Below are 21,140 nucleotides of genomic sequence, written 5' to 3'. Positions count from 1 at the left end.
ACCGGGTGGGTGGTAAGAAGAGAAAAAGACAGGCGCTTCTTTGAAGAAGTTTGATGATGAAGGAAAGAGACTTAGAGGATAAGGAATGGTTTTATTTTTTATTAACTGGAAACCTGAGCATGTCTGCAAGAAAGAAGTTAGCGTTGAGGAATTGAATATTAAAGGCATGGATTCTATGTGCAAAAAATACTTTATTCAGCAAGATTGCAAAGAATATAATAAAGAGTTAGGATCAAGAACTTAAGAGGAAACTAGTTGTGGAAAGAAGGAATGACAACATGATTCCAAAGAAGGATAGGATGGATAAAAAGAAAGACATTTTGAGAAGGTGAAAGGTGACAGAGTTTTCAGATTGGTCTAGGTCATTAAAATAAGAGGTAAACGTAGTCATTAGGGGAGAGTGAGTGAAGGAGTCAAAGGAGAACAGATTAAGTTTGGAATAGCTATTCTTAGAGTTGTAGCTCTTTCACTGATCTCGTCAAAGAGAATGAACAAGAAAGAAATGAAAAAAAAAAGACAGCCGAGAAATATCTGAGCTGTCCCTCTGAAATAAGCTAGTCTTAGTTCCACCATGTCTGAATTATAATTATCAATATACTTGTTTGCACCCCCCATAAGATTATAAATTACATAAGGGTGGAAAATGTTTATCTTGTTTATCACTGTATCTCCACAAGCAAAGGAACTCAATGAATACTTCACAAATGAATGAAAATGCAAGGGACACAATCCCACATATTGTTAAAAATTCCTTAAAGGTTAGTGTTTGATATATATTATGACTGAGAGGTAAAAAAAAAAATGTCCTTGGCTGATATTTAAGTTGTCTTCCTAGACCTATAAAAGATATTAGACTGCCCTTTTAAGTCAAAGATAGAATCTGTTCAATAAACTAAAAAGGCATTAGGGATAAAATTCAGTATTTTAGAAAAAATACACCAATTATGTTTTTTGGTTATGGTCAGATTAGAGTCTAAGTTTGGACTTTAAGCTACTTTAGTAAGAATTAATTTATCTGGAGTTCTTGGTAAATGAGATATTCTACACAAAGGAGGTTTCCAGATATTTGAAATCTCATTCAGTTATTAAGAATCATACTTTTATATTTCTTATCATTTGGGACGGAAAGCTTTTAAAAAATGCATTTCACGTGCTCCTGTCATCAAAAACAGGGCTGAATAAAGATGATTTAACCTTTTCTTAAATATGTGGAAGTCATCACTCTGTTATCAATTATTATAGCACATACAGTTGTGGAGGGCTGAGTTATATTAGAGCTACAAGCCTCTATTCTGAGTAGGCCTATACACCTATACTTTTTAATTCCTATTTCTTCAGCTGACCCTGTTTGCTATTATCAAAGTGCTTGTCTACCTTTTAATCTGTTACTCTACGCTGGAGTAGGCAGGCAAACGTGTTTGTTAAAACTGTCTTAAGAGTAAATTTGTCACTGAACATTCTTTTGTACTACTTAGATTTACCACCATGTGCAAAGGTATTTTCATTAAAGAGGGGGAGAGAGAAGTTTTTGTGAGTGAGTATCTGTGTAGACCAAAAAGATCTGGAGTGGGGTCTTACCTGCCTTCTATCTACCATGCATGAGGTTTTAGAGCACGAGTTTAGCTATATGCCAACTGAGAGATTTACCTACCCTTTTATTTCTTTATTATTATTTTGCTTTCTTTCTGATTCTCAGCTATGCTTCTAATAATTCAAGGTTGCCAAATAAGTAGTTGTTCTAACTAGTTATGTTCCTTAGCCATCAAACTAATTTAAAAATACAAAAGTAAAAATAATTCAAGTACAGGGGGCCGGCCCGGTGGTATAGTGGTTAAGTTTGTGCGCTCTGCTTTGGCAGCCGGGGGTTCGTGGGTTCGGATCCCGGGAATGGACCTACGCACCCCTTATCAAGCCATGCTGTGGCAGGCGTCCCACATATAAAAAGTGGAGGAAGATGAGAATGGATGTTAGCCCAGGGCCAACCTTCCTCAGCAAAAAGAGGAGGACTGACAACAGATGTTAGCTTAGGGCTAATCTTCCTCACCAAAAAAAATAAAAAAATAAAAAAATCCAAATACCAATTTTAACTACTTTTAGTTAAGGTTAAAAGAAAAAAAGTGAGTGAATGTGGATGAGAAAGGTTAGTATTGGCAAAGTATTATAATAATAATAATGATTGGTATTTTTATAATATACTCAATGAATATTTAAAAAAATTTCATCTATAAAACAAATCAAAGAAAGTTTAGTTCATACAAGTCTTTTCATTCAAGGGTGCTGTTTTCAATCTGACATTGTTTTGCAGACCCCTATCTGACTGCATAAGCAAAGATGCCAAATTGTGATTCACAGTACAGCAGTATTTTAAAATATTTCCATATTCCTGAAGAGAAGTTCTGGCACCTTAAAATCCATCTGATTGTTCTTGAGTATTATTTTGGTTTTACCAAAAATTCCTAGAAAATATTTTTTCTAAAATATTGAATTTTCAACTTAAAAAAGCAGCAAATATTGAATAAAATCTTCAGTGTTCAGTAGAACTCAAGTGAACCAAGTATTTTCCAATAACTTTCATACAAGCTAAGGAATATAAATCTGAAACAGAAAACGGGCACAAATGCTATCACTGATCTCAAAGTAATTAAATAATTTTAAAATATGAGTGATCTATGATGATCTTTTAAAAAAGAAACCTTGAGAATGCTGAAGTTCTAATACTAAAGGTAGCCTTACAGTTTACAGAAAACTTAGCACAGCTGTTAAGATTTTTATACCAATTTTCTGAAATAAAGCAGAAATATATTTTCATTACATACATATCGTATATTTTCCCCAATCTATCTGTGGGAAAAAAAACACCAATGAACCAACTCCCAAATCCAGAGGCCATCTCTTTAAAACTGAGCAATGAAAAAGTTTCTGCTAAAACCTATGTATACACGTAGAATTCAGACCTTTCTGTGCTCTTCTATATAAGGTTGCAACCAGAGCAAATTAATTATGTTCCACAGCAAAGGCATAAAATCTGGATAAGAATCTTGTTTCACTGCTAGAAATTAGAACTCTGGAAATAGCCATAAGGCTCACAGGGCAGAATTTTCACAGAATGAAAGTTCTAGAATCTCTAGACTATATCTTATTTTTTCTCAAATGGGAAAAACAGCCCAGGGTTAATCCAAAACAAAACTATTGTAAGCTAAAATGACAGTTTATTACAGTCCCCCAAATATCAAAGAGAGCTTTTAAGAATAAAACTTGAATAAGGGTCATGAACCGGTTCAAAATACTTAACTGGTGGTTTTATGAATTATAATGAATGCTGCTACTCCCTAAAAATGAATGTATTAAAGAGGAAATAACTTTCTTGGCTTGCTTCCAGCTCTACAACACATTTGTTTCATTGCTTTCGAACGCCAGTGCTGGAGGCTCAGAATAAGTCAATGGGAGGAGGACTTCACTCACAGCAGCCAGCAGGTCTACTGAGCAGATAAAATGACATCCATGGGAGAGTAACAAGCAAATAAGAGGTAAGTATTTAACAAATAAATATAGAGGTAATCTAAAGGTTTTTTTTTCTTTCTTCAAAAACTCTGCTACCATAATCTTTCATTTCTATTCAGTGGTTTAAAGACCAAAATGAAAAATTTGCCAATGTTAAAGGGGAGGTTTCAAACATGGAATTTGTAGACTTTATGAATAAATGGTTTAATCTTCCTCTTAGCTTCCCTTTCCTTCCCAAGGAAGGTTAAGCAAAAATATTGACTACTTAAAAAAAAAGAACTGGTTCAAGTGTGGCATAAAGTGGTATTTTGAAAATATTTGTTGCAGAAACATACTTTCTTTGAAAGACAAAATTACTAAAACAATTATTTGGATCCTGGTAATACCTGTTTTTTTTCCTTCTTTCAAACTAAAGGAATTCTAAAATGCTTTATAAAAATGGCATTTATAACAATATTAAGATAAACCTGATCAGACAAAACACAATTAAAAATAAAGATTCCTGGCTGGTAAATCATTTACTGAGACCTTAGGTGGGCTTGGAGTGTTTCCAGTTGGGTGGTCAGTGTGTACCAAAAAGTCCTATTCAGAACTATTTAGTGCTTTGATGTTTCTATTCTTCTGTACATATTCTAAAGTAAAGGTAACAAGATATTCAAGGGTCAGGAAACACCTAGCTTTTTAATATAACCACTGAAAAAATTAACATATCTCTTCTTTCATTAATTAAGGCATATCGGGGGAATATGTTTGCAGGAACTGGCTGCACTTGGTCACAAACGCACAAGGGACCTATTGAGAAGGGAGAGGCTACTAAGTTCAACTGTTTTTTGAAAATAAAGAAATAAAATAATGCAATTCACATATTTTTATGTCTAGGGGAACTCTCTGGCATTCAAATTCAAACACTACTCTAGCACTATAGCAAAAAAAGAAAAAAAGAGAAAGACAAACTAATAAACATTTTTTTCCCCACAGCTATTGATTTCTTTCACTAAGGCTTCCGAAATCTGAGCCTCTGCAGAATTCTAAACATTTGGGCCTTGCCTACAGACATGGACAGACACATGTATGCTCTCATTTTAGAGAACTTGAAATGTTTTTTTAAAGGAAGGAGTCAACTTTGGCTTCAAGGATTTGGCATGGGTACAATGCCTTAAAAAAGCAGATGACCAGCTGAGCTACTGACCATGCGGACCACTGTCCGGAATCGGATCAAACCACAGAACAACAGCGAATGGCTTTCTCTTATAGAATCTCTGAACAAAGCACAACTCCTGAGCACATTTTGCAGAGCTCATTTGATCACTTAATCTCTTCTAACTGGTCTGGATTACAGAGAGAATCGATACCAGAGGAAATGAAACAGACTGGTGAGGAACAGGGAAATAAACCACGCTGGGCAGCTCTTCTGATACTCATGGTGATAATACCCACAATTGGTGGAAACATCCTTGTTATTCTGGCTGTTTCACTGGAGAAAAAGCTGCAGTATGCTACCAATTATTTTCTAATGTCCCTGGCAGTGGCTGATTTGCTGGTTGGATTGTTTGTGATGCCGATTGCCCTCTTGACAATAATGTTTGGTAAGTATTTCACTTTGTTCCTGCTGCCAAACCACAAAACTATGATATGCTAGCAGAGAAACGGATATTCATTTAATCTTTAAAAATGGACTTGGAATATTTAAAGATATAGTGAGCAAACAGTTCCTCATTTTTCATCATTTTCTATGGTTAACAATCAGCTTTAAAGACCAAAAGATAATTTTTTAGAAACAATTCTACTCCCTCCTCAGCCATCTAATAAAATCATTTAAAAAAGTCATCTAAGTTAGCAATATTCATAGATTCTGCATAATTACCTAGGAATTATAGTGAAGAACAGACCTATACTTTAACTTTCCCATTATTAATACTTTTTTTTCTTGACAAAGCAATAGCTAGGACACTTCTGTGACAGTTATGTGCTGGGTTAATTATTAGTGATAGGGTCTTTGGATCACTAAATTCCAATTTAAATCGCTAAACCCCAATTTAAAATCAGAATTATTCTAAAAATTCTTGTTATATCGCTTTATAGTTTGTGTACTTTAGACTTAAACACAATTCTTACAAGTGTCATGTTAAGAAAAAATTATGTTTAGTTGCTGAAGGAAATGGTTTGGCACAGAGCATCCAGAAATCATTCATCTGTTTAATTTTTATGATTTCTGACCATCTGTGTACTTGATATATGTAAGAGGAATCAGACTTCTAGGTTATTAAAATAAGTGACAAAAATCTGAGTTATTACAATAATAAAAAAGGTAGTTTGATATTGAAATCTTAGTTTGTTACAATAAAAAAGATGATATTAAAATGGTGTAAGTAGTTTCTGATTCCTATATATCATCTCTAGTTACAGAATCTGGGTAAACACAAATAATTCTGCTGGTGAATTATGAGGTCTCCCAAGAATCGGCATTAAGAGGATATTTAACTTAACGCTTAGCATAAATTGATATTCCATTCATTAACTGCTTAAGAAAAATGATTATTGGTAGCAGATAGGGCTTTAATACGGTAAAAAATAAAAATATTTCAGGGTACAGAAGTAAAATTTATTTAACTAGAAAGTATATTAGAAGGTGAAGAAAAACTGCCATTCAAACTATTATATTCAGGTTTAAATGCTACATTTTTGTAAGTAATTATAGAAAGATATCTAAAATCAAGTACTTGATCACTGAAACACAATCAGATGGTGATTGGCTGAAACTTTCATTCTAAATCAACACTTACCTAGGCTTTAAATTCTGTGGCAGGAGAAGCAGAAATGAATAAGGTTCTACTGCTTTAACAGACTCTCTAATCAATCCCCCTCTCTTTTGTAAATCTGTAATCCTTTGAATAATCTAGTGCTACACGAACCATGGAAAATAACTAAGAAACCTTACTCTAAAGGAGAACCTAAACAATCTTAATTCTCAATAAAGTTTAAAAGAAATAAAGTAAATGAGGATTATGTAGGAACATTTACGCATATTTGGTAAAAACCGTATAGGCATTTGGTTCAAGCTCTTATCTCCATGTACACAATAGTAGCTTAAAGTGTAAAATCACACTCTTTAAACAGTGCTTTGCTAGGCATACAGAAAATGTTAAAATGCTCATCTCATACTACCATAAAATTTAATTGATGTATTACGTTGAATAAATGAGACTGGATGAGTTAGGTAGAATTGAATTTTAACTTTAAAATCCATGAGTCCATTAATATCAAACATCTACTATATGCAAAATACTGCAGCAGATACTTAAATTATCAGCTAAACAGTTAAGGAATCTTAAAATGCAAAGTTCCATGGTATTAAAGTGAGCTGACAAACAAAACACAAAAACAGGTAATAGAGATAATTCCATGTATTACACAGGAGAATAGTAGGCATCCAGCAGCTGAAAACTAAGTTTATATTTAAATTTTTGAGGCCTAAGATATTATTAGCAATAAAAGTTAGCAGAAAACTCAACAAATTTTAACACAGAATATGTAGAATGTCTTCCTATTTATGTTTAAATAATTACGATACATGTTTTAACCACACTTCATTCTTTCAAATTTTTAATTTTTAATTACAAAATCAAATCTTTCATAGCCCCAAACACTTCTACTATCAGTAATTAAGCTGTATAGTGAGGTTAGTAGATTTTTAAAAAATGAACTAACCTGGGAACTTAACCACGATTTAAAACATTATTGCATTAATTCATTACTGAAAGCATTATTCTATTTCTATAAGAAAATGCATGCAGCCCTCTAGAAAGCTTCAAAAGGATGCATTCATAAGTTGGGAACTGCACATACTATAAATGTGGACTTACCTTCAAATACTAAGATTTTTTGATAGCCTTTCATATGTTAACAAATACTAAGACTTTCTAAATTAATACATTTATGAGAATTTCTGATAACTTTAAAAGGCAGGAGTAGATTTTGTGTATTTTTCTCTCATTATAGAGATAATCTTCAAAACTTCTGAAGTCTGTACAAACAAAAGTGACCCTTGTTCTGTAAACATAAAAAATTAACTACCACTATGAATGATTTTAGTTATCTCGGAAATTCAATAATATTCAATCCAAATTCAAAAGTAACAAAGAAACTTCATATATTCTAATAAAATTAAGTTTAAAAAAGGGAGAACAGTGAAATTTAAAAAGAGGCTTTTATTAACCAGTGATCTGCATAATCTTTGATTATATATTGTTTGAATTTCTATTTTACCAAGATTATGACAACTGACATAACATGGTCTTTCAAATGAGTTGTGCTACGTCTACTTTTCTGCCACTTCTTCTCTGGGAGCACTGAAATGGCTGAAAGATGGGGGCTTGATGCAAGACACCCAGGCTTTGAATCCTAGTTCTCCTGTATTGGCTTAGGAAAGTCAATTAACATATCAGAGTTCAATCACTTTGTCTGTAAAATGGGTATGCTAAATCTTACACTGCAGATATCTTGTGAAATTTTTGTCAAGTAGAGCCCAGCACGTTATAGGCACTAATAATTGGCAAGTATTAGTACAGTATGCAAAGGGTTCATATACTTAAATATATGATTTAGTTTAGATGTGAGTCTGACCAGAGATGAAACAGAGGTATAGCAGTAAAAGAAAAAAAATCAGTTATTCATTTATGCAGTGAAATGCTGCTCTGCCCAATTCTTAAATGAAGAAGCACAGAAATTAAAGGTGCTTCTTTTTCAAAAGTGGAAATTTTTTTTTTTTTTTGAGGAAGATCAGCCCTGAGCTAACATCTGATGCCAATCCTCCTCTTTTTGCTGAGGAAGACTGGCCCTGGGCTAACATCTGTGCTCATCTTCCTCCACTTTATATAGGATGCCGCCACAGCATGGCTTGACAAGTGGTGCATCGGTGCGTACCCGGGGTCCGAACTTGCAAACCCTCGGGCCGCAGAAGCAGAGCGTGCGCACTTAAGTGCTATGCCACCGGGCCGGCCCCGGAAAGTGGAAATTTTAAAAATATCAAGGAAAAATTTTCATAAGTATTAAATCACTTGAAACATTTAAAACTATCATATTAGACATCTAACCCCAAGATATTTCATCTGCTCAAACGTAGTGGAAAAGCAACAACAAAAACAAAACAGAAGCTTCATAATAAAAATTTAAGCACTGAGCTATGTCTCTCTTTTCTGGAAAATAAAAATAGAAGCAAAAATTTATGAAGATTAAAAAAACGTGTACTTGAAAACTATGTCCTTTTTGAACGTCAGGGCTATTTAGGATTTGTCCTGCTCCAACACGCTCATGAACTATTGACCTTCATACAATAAAGGTCATACAATGAAAAAATACAATGGCTTTTAAATTCTCAAAAGGGAAATATCTTATGCTCCAGATTATAGATTAATGTCAATTATTTTCTGAAGAAATGACATAACTCAGCTTTCCAAACTAAAAACCTGCCCAAAGGGTAAGCAGTTTTCAGATAAAATGAGTCTATCTCATCAAGAACCTGAGTTTCTGGCTAAAAAATTCAAGTTTTTATACCACTTAAAAAGAATGCAAGAAAACAAAAAACTAAGCATGGCAACACATATAGGTTATTTAAGTTTCTTTGCCGTATTATATATAATAAATAGTAGTTAAAATTCAACTTTGGTAAAAGGCATACTTTCACGACAAATTTAATTAAAAGTTAAACAGTTAAACATGTTCTCATGCCTTTTTTTTGAAGTACAGCTTTAAGTTCAGTTGGATGCATGCACTCCTGCTACAGCAGGCAGGAAGACCAACACCGATTTTATAATGATGACATGGCTTATTGCTTCTAAGTAGGAGTGTTTTAATGGCCGGGCTAGTTGGCTAGTTTCTCTCAAACAATAATAGTAATAAGAACTAACATTTATTGAGGCTTTCTCTATGCCAGACATTGTTCTAAACACTTTATATGTATTACTGCATTTAATCCTCAAAGCAGCTCTATAAAATTGGTATTATTACTATCATCCCCATTTTACAAGAGAGGACATAGAAATAAATAAATGGCAGAGACATGATTTGAACCAACGAGAACTGACTCTAGAATTCACTCTTAACCTCTACTGCTCTGCTTCCTCAAATGAAATGAGAAATTACATCAACCAAAACTGTCATATTTGGCAAACAGCCAACATTTATATCTTAAATAACTCTATCTAACAAGAGGGCCATAGAATTTTCTCTAGGGACAAGGCAGAACCCAATATTTTTTTAAAGTTATATTTCATATTAAATGATACAGAATACTCGGGTCTTAACCAATACTTGTACGAAACTTTGAGATGATTGCCAGACCTCTTTTCTGAGGAAGATTTTAGATCTGGGTCCACGCCAACAACTTCATAGTTGTTGAACTTTGTCTGGGAGACAAAAAGAAATTTAAGTAACTGAATAGCAATTCTACCACACCTTATGTATGGTGGCATTTAAAGCATACAAGTCTTCATTTTAAACAACAAAATATTTGTGCTACTAATATTTTTAGATAAATAATGAACTGCCTATAATCCAAGACTTATCTAAGACTTGTTTCGCTCCTATAATTATCAATGTGTAATTATTTCAGGCACCCATAGAAATGCCATTATTCAAACCTTACTGAAATTAAATTCCTCTTTGAGTTTAATTTGGAAGTGGGTGGGCGAAAGAGGTGGAAAATGGGATTTGTTTTTCAGAGAAATTTTGTGTGCTTTCTTTTTGTGGGACAAGAAATACTACATAATTAGTGTGTTTTCCCCCTTCTGTCTTAGCTTTCATGGAAAAGTCAAATTTAGAGCCCCAGAATAGCAGTAATTAATTTAGTTCAAGTACCTGATAACTTATTTTGCTTAGATTGACTCCTAGATACACTTTTCTTTCTTTCTTTTTATGTAAATCTGTAACTGCTCCATTTTAAATAATATATTAAGTTCTTATGGAAATAAACTGGACATAATACATTACAACAAATAAATGCAATTATAAATCCTTAAAACTCCTAATAAAAATAACATAAAGTTTTGGAAGAGTTAACCTATTTCGCCATACCAACTTAACCTTCTTCAGTTATTCTGAATAGTAAGAAACTTTTCTGACCTTGAGCCTACCAAATCAATAGTAACTAAAAAGACAATTTTAGAATGAAAGTATCTAGACTAGGAAAAGTTCCTATATAAACTGAGAATGTCTGGAACTGTTTTTAATTTGTATCAATTCTTAGACTACCTGAATCTATTTAGGCAATTAGACACACTTTTTTTCATTTTTGCTTTGTATAAAAGATTTCTATTAACTTAATGCAGTCATCTGTTACTTTAATGTTTGTTTGATAAAAACAGTCTATTCCTTAGTACTTCATGAAACTTGGAATCAAAAAGGTTAATCACAAAGATCCATCTCTCCATCCTAAACCTCATAGTCTCTTTCTTTCTTAAAGGAAATTCTCTATCATGCCTCAATACTTCTACTGTTAACAATAAGAAAGCACTGACTCAAATAAAATTCTAGTGATCTGCACTAATTTTAAAACACACTTTTTGTTCCAAAATTGGAGTTTATAAAATAAATTCACTCTGTTGGAAAGTGAGGCTAACAAGGCTTCATAGGCTTAATTAAACCAGCACTGAAGAGCTTTCCTTCTTAGCCCACAATTAGGAGTGTGTGGGTCAGATAGTCTAATTCCAAAGACATGTACTTTTATATGAGAGTTCTATTGTGGCTTCCTGCTCATGGCTACTAGATTTATGACCAGAATTTTACAGACCTTAATTTCAAGAAATATAATCCATAATTAGAATAGCTAAATAGGCAAGTTTAAATTATTAGTAACTCATTTCAAAAGATGATACAGAAAGAGCATGCATTTAAAGAAAGCAAGTCTAAGATATAAGACATTAATTATGTGCCTTTTAAAATCCTTAACTATGATCAATATCCCTGGTTGCAGCTCTAAACTTGAGTATTTTTCTACCTCCTACTCAGTCATAAATCTAGAACTTCAGGAAGTTCAGAATGCAGCCTCACTTTAAGTAGTTTCCACTGCAAAACTCTCTCAGCTGTGATTCTTTTTTTTTTTTTTTTTGCGAGGAAGATCAGCACTGAGCTAACATCTGATGCCAATCCTCCTCTTTTTGCTGAGGAAGATTGGCCCTGGGCCAACACCCATGCCCATCTTCCTCCACTTTATATGGGACGCCGCCACAGCATGGCTCTATAAGCAGTGCGTCACTGCGTGCCCGGGATCTGAACTGGGGAACCCCAGGCCACCGCAGTGGAGCGCGCACACTTAACCACTTGCGCCACCAGCCCGGCCCCTGTATATGATTCTTTTCACTCTAATTAGACCATAAATTTGCTTACACTCAGGTCAAAGAATACACTGCTGCCTTTGACTGTCCAAGGTCCTTTTCCACTAATTAACAGAAAATCTGAATTCTACAGCTACGAGGGAGAAAATCTGATTAGATTCTTCCTAAACACAGGCTTCTCAGCCATACTTTATTTCTTTGTTATTTTGAGAGTTTAAGTTCCAGACTTAAGTCCCCATAAGCTCCTTTCTATGAGGCACTCTGAGTGCCTACTCTACACCAGCAAACCTAGGTGCATCTTTTAAGACTCAAGACACAACCTTTTCCAGAAAGTCTAAAGCAGTGCTTCTCAAACATTAATTGGCACACAAATCCCTTGGGTATCTTGTTAAACTGCAGTCTGATTCAGTAGGTCTGGGATGAGGCCCAAGAGCCTGCAGTTCTAACAAGTTCCCAGATGCTGATCCTTGTTGTTCTGAAGAGCACACTTGAGTAGCAAGGTTCTAAAGAATACTTTCAACGAACATTTAAGTTTTGATAAATAAACGTTCCCTCTTATATTCAAAGACTTAATTGTACCTGAATTTACTCATCTGCAAAAAAAAAAAAAAAAAAGATATAAACTCTAAAATCCCTTCCAGCTCAATGACTCTATAATTTATCATCTCCATCCCTTATCCTCACCCCCAATTCAGTGAAACAGGAAAAGCTGGATTACAGTAATTTACTTAAAAGTATGACCTACTCCTTCCATCTGATGCTTTAATCCTTTTTGAAGAAGCTGCTGAACAGGGAACCAAGTACCAAGCAATCATTTATCCTTTTGGAATAAAAATTCATACTTATTTTGTTCCTAAGGAGAAATATTTAAAATATCCCTACTAAGAACACTACACACCAAATATGGAAACAGAATGCACCAAAAAGTGGATTTGTCAGTCCTGCTACCTTTTTTGGGGAGTATCCAAATATTTTTCACTGAAATCCTACTCGACTCTTGAAAAAAACATACTTAAGTCTACCTAAAAACTCTTTCCCTAAATTATGGTCTGGGGATGCTAACCTCTCTCTACCCCTAGGCTTCTTGAATTCAAAGAGTTTACAACTCTTGGTGCTCTGAAATCCTGAGGCGGTTATCTTGGTCCTCCTTCAAGTATCCCAATCATTTGATACCTGTCCAAGTCAGATATACTTGCAAAAACCAGGAAAAGAAAAGTAGTTTATATTTTGTCAGTAGACATAGAACAATTAAACCGTAAAAAGGATTTAGATAATCTCATATGTATGACATTTGTTCTATACAGAAGTAATTTGCTTTTACAGCAAGTTCTAAAATCTGTGTGTTTTGGTAAAATGGATTCTAACTGAAATATTCTAGGCTGAACTCTAAAATAAGTTTTAGTTGTTTTGAAATTGCAATCACGTATGTAGCAGGTGTACGTATAATGCATAAGTATCAAACCCATATATGTATGATACTTGTCTAAGTAAATTTATTAGAAAGCTATGTAGAACACTCAATATCATATCCAAAATCTGAAAATTTTTTTTTTTTTTGGTGAGGAAGGTTGGCCCCAAGCTAACATCCAATGCCAATCCTCCTCTTTTTGCTGAGGAAGATTGGCCCTGGGCTAACATATGTGCCCATATTCCTCTCTTTTACATGGGACACACCGCCACAGCATGGCTTGACAAGCAGTGTGTCGGTGAGCACCCGGAGTCCAAACTTGCAAACCCCGGGCCGCCGAAGTGGAGCGTGCGCACTTAACCGCTATACCACCAGGCCAGCCCCAACCTAAATTTTATTTGAATAGCAAGGTTAAGTTCCAGTTTCAACAGTGTGTAAATTTTTAAAAGATCACAAAAGGAATAGACAAAAGAGCAAAGATCAAAATAATGCTAAAAATGTCAAACTGCTGCTGATTTAGAATAAGCGTTGTAATTATTATACAAAACGGAAAATGTGGGCCGGCCCCATGGCTTAGCGGTTAAGTGCGCGCTCTCCACTGCTAGCAGCCCGGGTTCGGATCCCGGGCGCGCACCGACGCACTGCTTCTCCGGCCATGCTGAGGCCGCGTCCCACATACAGCAACTGGAAGGATGTGCAGCTATGACATACAACTATCTACTGGGGCTTTGGGGGAAAATAAATAAATAAATAAAATCTTAAAAAAAAAAAAAAAACGGAAAATGTATTTAAAAGGTACCATCTACAGAAATATATTTAATATTACTGACTCCATTATCTGAGGTTGAACGTTATCTTACAGAGGTTAAGTCACAAAATTTCAGACGATAAGGGAAAAAGTTACAAATATGTATCACTTTAAAAAGAAACTGCAGATTGAAGGTTACTATTTTGCAGACTATGTTTTTGTTTTGTTTTCTCTCTTTCAGAGGCTATGTGGCCCCTCCCACTTGTTCTATGCCCTGCCTGGTTATTTCTTGATGTTCTTTTTTCTACTGCATCCATCATGCATCTCTGTGCCATTTCAGTGGATCGTTACATAGCCATCAAAAAGCCAATCCAGGCCAATCAATATAACTCACGAGCTACAGCATTCATCAAGATTACAGTGGTGTGGTTAATTTCAATAGGTATGTGGGGAATGTCAGGGTGTGGGGTGGTGTATACATATAGCCTTTGGTTCCATTAGGCTAGGAGAATACCAGGCCTGGTAGGCCATGAAACTCAGCACAAGAGGTCCAGGCAGCCTACTGCTACACCAGCACAAGCTCCTTATGCCATTACATTCATCACACAGCTTCTAAACCACACTATCAGCAAAAAGTGTGAAAAAGCAAAGTTCACGTCCTCAGAAAGAACCATTTTCACAGTGTTTACTGTGATATCTTCCTGCTTTGATTGTGACATGCAGAAAGACTAAATCTGAAAATAGTTTTCATATTTGTCAACAGATCATGAAGGTCTAGGTAATGCAGAATCCCAAAATTACATTAAAGTAATAAAAAAACGAAATGCATCTTAAATCACAGCTAAGAAGATAAATAGGAAAAGAGAAAAAAGAAAAAACCTAAACATTTTGTGCGCAGTCGTTTTGGAAGCCAATAAATATATGTACAGACTAGAGGCAGTACGTGTCTGCTTAAATGTTTTGAAAATGTTTAATCAGTAGTTTTAAGAGAGATGCAAATGATATTCAGAAATGACATTTCTTCTAAACTGTTTCATGCCTCTGTACTCATCTTTAATGCTCAAAGATAGCTGCTATAATAGAGTTTCTTAGCATGTAGTACAGCATAAATGATAACTCAAACTTCTTATAAGTTAATATCAGAAAACAAACAGATTCACAACAATTACTCTGATCATTAATAGTCTGACCAGCAGATTCACTTCTTCCTAGTAAAAAAAATAAAAAAAGAGGAAAAAGCAAGAAAGATCTAGAATGCTAAAAGGAAATCAAGAAAAAGATGTGACCTCTCTAATCAGAATAAGAACACTGGGGCAAAAAAGCAAGACACTGAAATTGACCTTTATATTCCTGAAATAATGACACTAGGGCAAAACTTCTTTTGAAAAATTTGGAGGTAAAAGTAAGGAGTGTTACCACTCTGGATTGGGAATAAAGTAGGGTCAAGGAAAAGTCTATTCCGAATGGAGAGATTTATAAGCAGTGAGAAAGGCCAGTTTCGGAGGCAAGGCTGATTGACAGAGCAAAAGAGGCCCTGCCCAAAAGAAGCTAGGGAATGGGCATGGGAGACAGGAAAACTAAAGCAGTGCATGTTAAATGACCCACGTCTTTTTGGTAAGCTCACTGCAATGAGGACGAGGGAAAGGGAGACAGTGTGAGGCGTGTGTACTGGTGTAGGGTTTGGGGAATAGGGCAAAGTCAGGGAGAAAACAGGAGAAAGGAATCCTTATAAAGAACTAAAACATTTGAAACTGTGAAATATGATCAAGCCAATAAATAAAACAGTCTGTTGATAGAAGTGATACCTCAATTAAGGCTAGATAACATGAATTTATAAACCGATATAATTTTTATTGAGTACTTAAGATGTGCTACATACTAAGAATACAAAGATGAATAAGAAAAAGAATCTTTGCAGTCAAGGAAGGCAGATATATAAACAAATTAGACTAATATGAAGTGATAAGTATGCAGGAAAAAAAGAATAAAAGACGACCCCAGATGTATAGCTTTGGAAGGGATCTTACAAATCTACTTTTTCCTTTTATACATGAGAACAGAAACCTAGAGGCTTTAAATAGCTGGCTTAAAAAAATCTCAAAGCTCTTCAGCACCAAGGCCAAGATCAAGGCTCTTTTCATTTCATCACACTTTGCCTTGCAGAACCAATGACAATTCAGTAACTTTGTAAAAGAATAAGCAGGTGATGGGGTTAGTTTAGTTTTTTTTTTTTGTTTGTTTGTTTTTTTGTGAGGAGATCAGCCCTGTGCTAACATCCGCCAATCTTCCTCTTTTTTTGCTGAGGAAGACGGCTCTGGGCTAACATCTGTGCCCATCTTCCTCCACTTTATATGGGACGCCGCCACAGCATGGCTTGCCAAGCAGTGCGTCGGTGCGCGCCTGGGATCCGAACCAGCGAACCCCGGGCCGCCGCAGCGGAGCGCGCGCACTTAACTGCTTGCGCCACCGGGCCTGACCCGGTTAGTTTAGTTTTTAATTATGCAAAGTGCTGAAAAGAGCTCACTTTGTTCTTCTGGATTTACCGTTATTCTAGGTAACACCTGGTAACAGTAAGGTATGAAAGGAGAATAAGGGAGTAAGGGTATAAAAAGTACCAGTGAAAACTTAAACGTTATTGACCAACAAGCCGGTTGAGAAGGTAATGTGAGCCTTGATGGAGGTCAATGGAATGCAAAAACAGAGAAGGAAGGATGGACTAGTGGCCAAGATAACGGTAAAGAGAAGTTCTACAACAATGAAGAGTAGCAGGACTAGAAAGAGAAATATCAGAGTTCATGATTTCAGATACGGGATAGTTTTAAGTGGACTTATGGATGGCTTCAGGAGTGCAAATAATAATAATTAGAGTTGAGTTCAAGAAATAGAAAATTAAGGTGTTGGAAGAGTCATTAATGGGATGAAGTGATGGAACATGGGGGCCATACAGCAGTGGAGAGGAAGACTACAGCAAGGTGCTGAAACCACTGAGGAAGATGGATAAATGTCCTGGAGGATGGCAGATGACCTGGATGGAGAATAGAGTGGTATAAGCAGATTAAATAGACTTCAAAAAGGAAGTGTTTTGGGGGGAAAGAACAGCGGAATGATTATCTCTAAGTAACAGAGTCGAGTCAGCCAACTTTTTCTGGAGAGGGCAAGGTAGTAAATATCCCAAGCTTGCAGATTCTATATGGTTTCTGTCACAACTACTCAACTCTGCAGCAATAGAACAAAAGCAGCCACAGACAATACGTTAACGAATGGGTATGGCTGTGTTCCAGTGAGATTTTATACACAAAAACAGGAAGCAGGCCAGATTTGGCCCTCGAGCTGTAGTTTGCTGACCCCTAGTGCAGAACAGTAAATATACAGAACCCTCTTTCTGGAGGTGTACCTGAGGAAAAGCAGAAATAATAGTGGCCTCCATTAGTAAGGGTTTGAAGAAAATATTCTTGTTAAGGTTCTTTAGCTATCATAAAAGGGCTCTGCAGATGATGGAGTACTTTTTAGGTTCATTCAACAACACAAGGATTCTACAAGTTTCCAAAGATCAATTAATTCAGACTTATTTTTAAATATCTGCTGTTTCAAAGGGAAAGGATTCAGGCTGACCCTTGTGTTGTCTTCCTAATAAGCCAGTTCACTAAACAAGATCATATTTAAATACCTACTTCATGGTATTTAAAGTATCAGGAAATTAGCATAAGGTACATTTCTTTCTTCTATTAGAGGAACTCTCAATCTTGAAAATAAATTTCACCATTCACATGCTGTCAAATATTTAAGCAGCATTTTTTAAAAAACAATTTCCCTAAGAAGTCAGAAGGAAACGATTAAAAGACATTCACAAATATCAAAACTGTCTGTTAAACAGAAACTGTGTAACCTCAAAGATAATAAAATATGTATCTATTCAGAATTAATATATTGCATGAATGTACTCTGAAGTCTCTTTAGATCAACTACATTGGATATTAAGATAAAAGCAGCTTCTCTTCTGAATTCCTTTTCCTTAACCAGGGATCGATCAACAAACAAAAATACATTATGAGAAATGGAGAATAAATGAAGACATTCCCTACTATTTCACAGACATACTACAGCTTTAGGCAAGCTTGAATTAAAAATGTGAAATCACTAACCAATCTCTGTTTAAGCAGGTTTGCTTACTTAGGTTTTATTTGTCACATCTTCCATTGATTAAGTGCTTTGACAGATTCTGTATTGTGGGTACCAGGAATTATAATATACTAACCGCATAAAGTCACTAAGATAAACTTTAAAAGGATCTAATCTAAGAGTCAAAGGTCATAAAATTAACTCAATTTATCTTGTTTCTTCTTCCTTAGGCATTGCCATTCCAGTCCCTATTAAAGGGATAGAAACTGATGTGGGTAACCCAAACAACATCACTTGTGGTCTGACAAAGGAACGTTTCAGCAATTTCATGCTCTTTGGATCACTGGCTTCCTTCTTTACACCTCTGGCGATCATGATTGTCACCTACTTTCTCACCATCCATGCTTTACAGAAGAAGGCTTACTTGGTCAAAAACAAGCCACCTCAACGTCTAACGTGGTTGACTGTGTCCACAGTTTTCCAAAGGGATGAAACACCTTGCTCATCACCTGAAAAGGTGGCAATGCTGGATGGTTCTCAAAAGGACAAAACTCTGCCCAACTCAAGTGATATCATACTAATGCGAAGAATGTCCACAGTTGGAAAAAAGTCAGTGCAGACCATTTCCAATGAACAGAGAGCCTCAAAGGTTTTAGGGATTGTGTTTCTCCTCTTTTTGCTTATGTGGTGCCCCTTTTTTATTACAAATATAACCTCAGTTTTATGTGATTCCTGCAACCAGACTACTCTCAAAATGCTCCTGGAGATATTTGTGTGGATAGGCTATGTTTCCTCAGGGGTGAATCCTTTGGTCTACACCCTCTTCAACAAGACATTCCGAGATGCATTTGGCCGATACATCACCTGCAATTACAGGGCCACAAAATCGGTAAAAACTCTTAGAAAATGCTCTAGTAATATCTATTTCCGGAATCCAATGGGAGAGAACTCTAAGTTTTTCATGAAGCATGGAACGAGAAATGGGATTAATCCTGCCATGTACCAGAGCCCAATGAGGCTCCGAAGTTCAACCATTCAGTCTTCATCACTCATTCTACTAGATACACTTCTCCTCACCGAAAACGAAGGTGACAAAACTGAAGAGCAAGTCAGTTATGTATAGCAGGAATGGCACAGTTTTCATTTAACTAATATAATGATGAGTAACATGATGAAGCAGATATAAATGTACCAAGAATTATATAAAAAAGAACTTTATGTCATGTATCAAATCATCTCTTTAAACTAAGAGTTATGCATTAAGATTATCCAATTTTCTTTATTTGTACAAAATTACTCCAAGAAAAAAATCATTTTATAAAGCTGCAAATTAAAACAATCCAGCATTCTATGGTTATATGTCGAGGTATTCAAATGAAATAAAATTAAATAAATCAATAAATTTCAGGCTTAAAAAAATGTCATCATAAGAATTTATTTAGTTTCTAATTGTATGCAAAGCTGTGCTAAGAATGAAATAAAATAAAACAAACAAGCATTAACCTTGTCTTCAAGGCCTTAAAAGCATAAGGCATAACACAAAATAACAGTGATAGGAACAGAGGACTAAAAATAAGTGCACAAAATAATGATCACACCTGGAGGTAAGTTAAGATTGCCATTCACAGTCTGGCTTAGTTACATGTAGTCATGATTCTGCTTTGATCAGGAAACTATCTTGATAGAAAAGCTAGGGAGGACAGTAGTTGGATAAAATGATAGGATCTTAAAACTAGAGCTGTTTGTTAAAATTGCTGTTACCAGGCATCTACTCAGCAGAGGTGGGTCTCCTGGAGAGGGAGGAGAAAGCACATGAAACCACTCTTGGGTACCTGAACCTCATGTTCCTTCAAGTACATACACAAACTGGAGGCATTAGACCTCAGTCTGGGAACCTAAACTTTAATGATCTCATAAACTGAAATCACGGTTACCCAAGCTTGCCCAAAGACGGTTGAAATTCCGGCACAAAATTTTTTATTCACTTTTTCATTAATTTCATTTTGCATTGCTAGATCTGAGAATAAATCCAATCTATGTCAATTACTAGCTGACTGAATTTACGAAAGATACTTAATTTCTCTGAGCCTCAGTTTCCTCCTCTACATTTCGTAGAGTTCTTATGAGGATGAGTACATGTGGGCACCCTGTAAACGGCAGACAATTCTATCTACTTACTTTTGATATTTTATTTTTATGCTACTCATAAATGGTGAACAAACTTAGGCTGGGGGTATGCAATGAATACAGCCCATATCTCAGCTTTTCCTTTTCAGGGTGACCCATTTTTATGCCTCAACCTATTGCTCTATTGCTTCCCTCTCCAAGCAACTCCGTTTAAGAAAATTACTTCAAGAAATGTGTTGGCTATGGAGAAGCTCAGCATAAGTGGCCTTGAAATATATTCTCCAAATGGCAGAATCTTTTCCTAGAACATGGGTCTAATACATAAATCTTATGGGCTCTATGTCATTTGCCAGAAAGAGAGACTCTTACAAATTTAATTCCTAAATCATCAAAGCTTTAGGCACTTTTCTTCATTAGTCTAAGATTTTTCAGCAGCACTAAGGGTGGGCTACCTCAGACAAGAGGCAAAATAATTTATGTTCCTAAGGAAAAAAAAAATCATTCTCTATTTTGGTTCCAGTCTCTAATATGATGAGTTTGGCATACGCTAAGATTTATATTCTTGCCAAGCCATGTGATGTTTTTGCAGATATCTCTCTAACAGTATTCCAAACTGCATCTTATGTATCTAAAGGCATATATAACTGTTTCAGGAAGTCTGAATACTAGATGGCAATCACACTTATAAAGCTCTACCCCTAGACAATCTATATTAGAAGGACTATCTTTCCACGCGTTCTATATGGCCTCTAAATTTGTGTATGTGCTTAAACATATGTACACCTACAAAATTTACTGTAAGACCTTTAAATTATTTAGCTTCAATTCCTGAAAAAAAAATTCCTTGCTTACAGTTAGCTGAGAGATCTTTCTACAGTTAATGAGATCATTTTAGTATTTCCAGAAG

The 21,140-nt window shown here is 35.4% G+C and overlaps 2 protein-coding genes across 2 annotated transcripts in view; one reads left to right on the top strand and one right to left on the bottom strand.

Moving 5' to 3' along the window:
• The window catches only part of PSMD1 (proteasome 26S subunit, non-ATPase 1), a 92,779-nt gene that overhangs the window by 39,633 nt on the left and 32,006 nt on the right, over positions 1 to 21,140 (bottom strand). The window lies entirely within an intron of this gene.
• Positions 4,724 to 19,229, top strand: HTR2B (5-hydroxytryptamine receptor 2B). Its single transcript, XM_058533189.1, has 3 exons — positions 4,724 to 5,087; positions 14,229 to 14,429; positions 18,337 to 19,229. The coding sequence occupies exons 1-3, from the start codon at positions 4,739 to 4,741 to the stop codon at positions 19,227 to 19,229; spliced, it is 1,443 nt and encodes a 480-aa protein (XP_058389172.1). The 5' UTR covers positions 4,724 to 4,738.

The sequence above is a fragment of the Diceros bicornis genome, chromosome 37 (genome assembly GCF_020826845.1).
Source record: "Diceros bicornis minor isolate mBicDic1 chromosome 37, mDicBic1.mat.cur, whole genome shotgun sequence".
Taxonomy (NCBI): Eukaryota; Metazoa; Chordata; class Mammalia; order Perissodactyla; family Rhinocerotidae; genus Diceros; species Diceros bicornis.
This window is presented reverse-complemented; position numbering and strand designations above follow the sequence as displayed.

Bases quoted from the DNA above. Each gene is read 5' to 3' on its own strand.
- HTR2B (XM_058533189.1), top strand. From the start codon at position 4,739: ATGGCTTTCTCTTATAGAATCTCTGAACAAAGCACAACTCCTGAGCAC. The intron at 5,088-14,228 runs GTAAGTATTTCA...TCTCTCTTTCAG, and splicing joins CCTCTTGACAATAATGTTTG to AGGCTATGTGGCCCCTCCCA. The intron at 14,430-18,336 runs GTATGTGGGGAA...CTTCTTCCTTAG, and splicing joins GGTGTGGTTAATTTCAATAG to GCATTGCCATTCCAGTCCCT.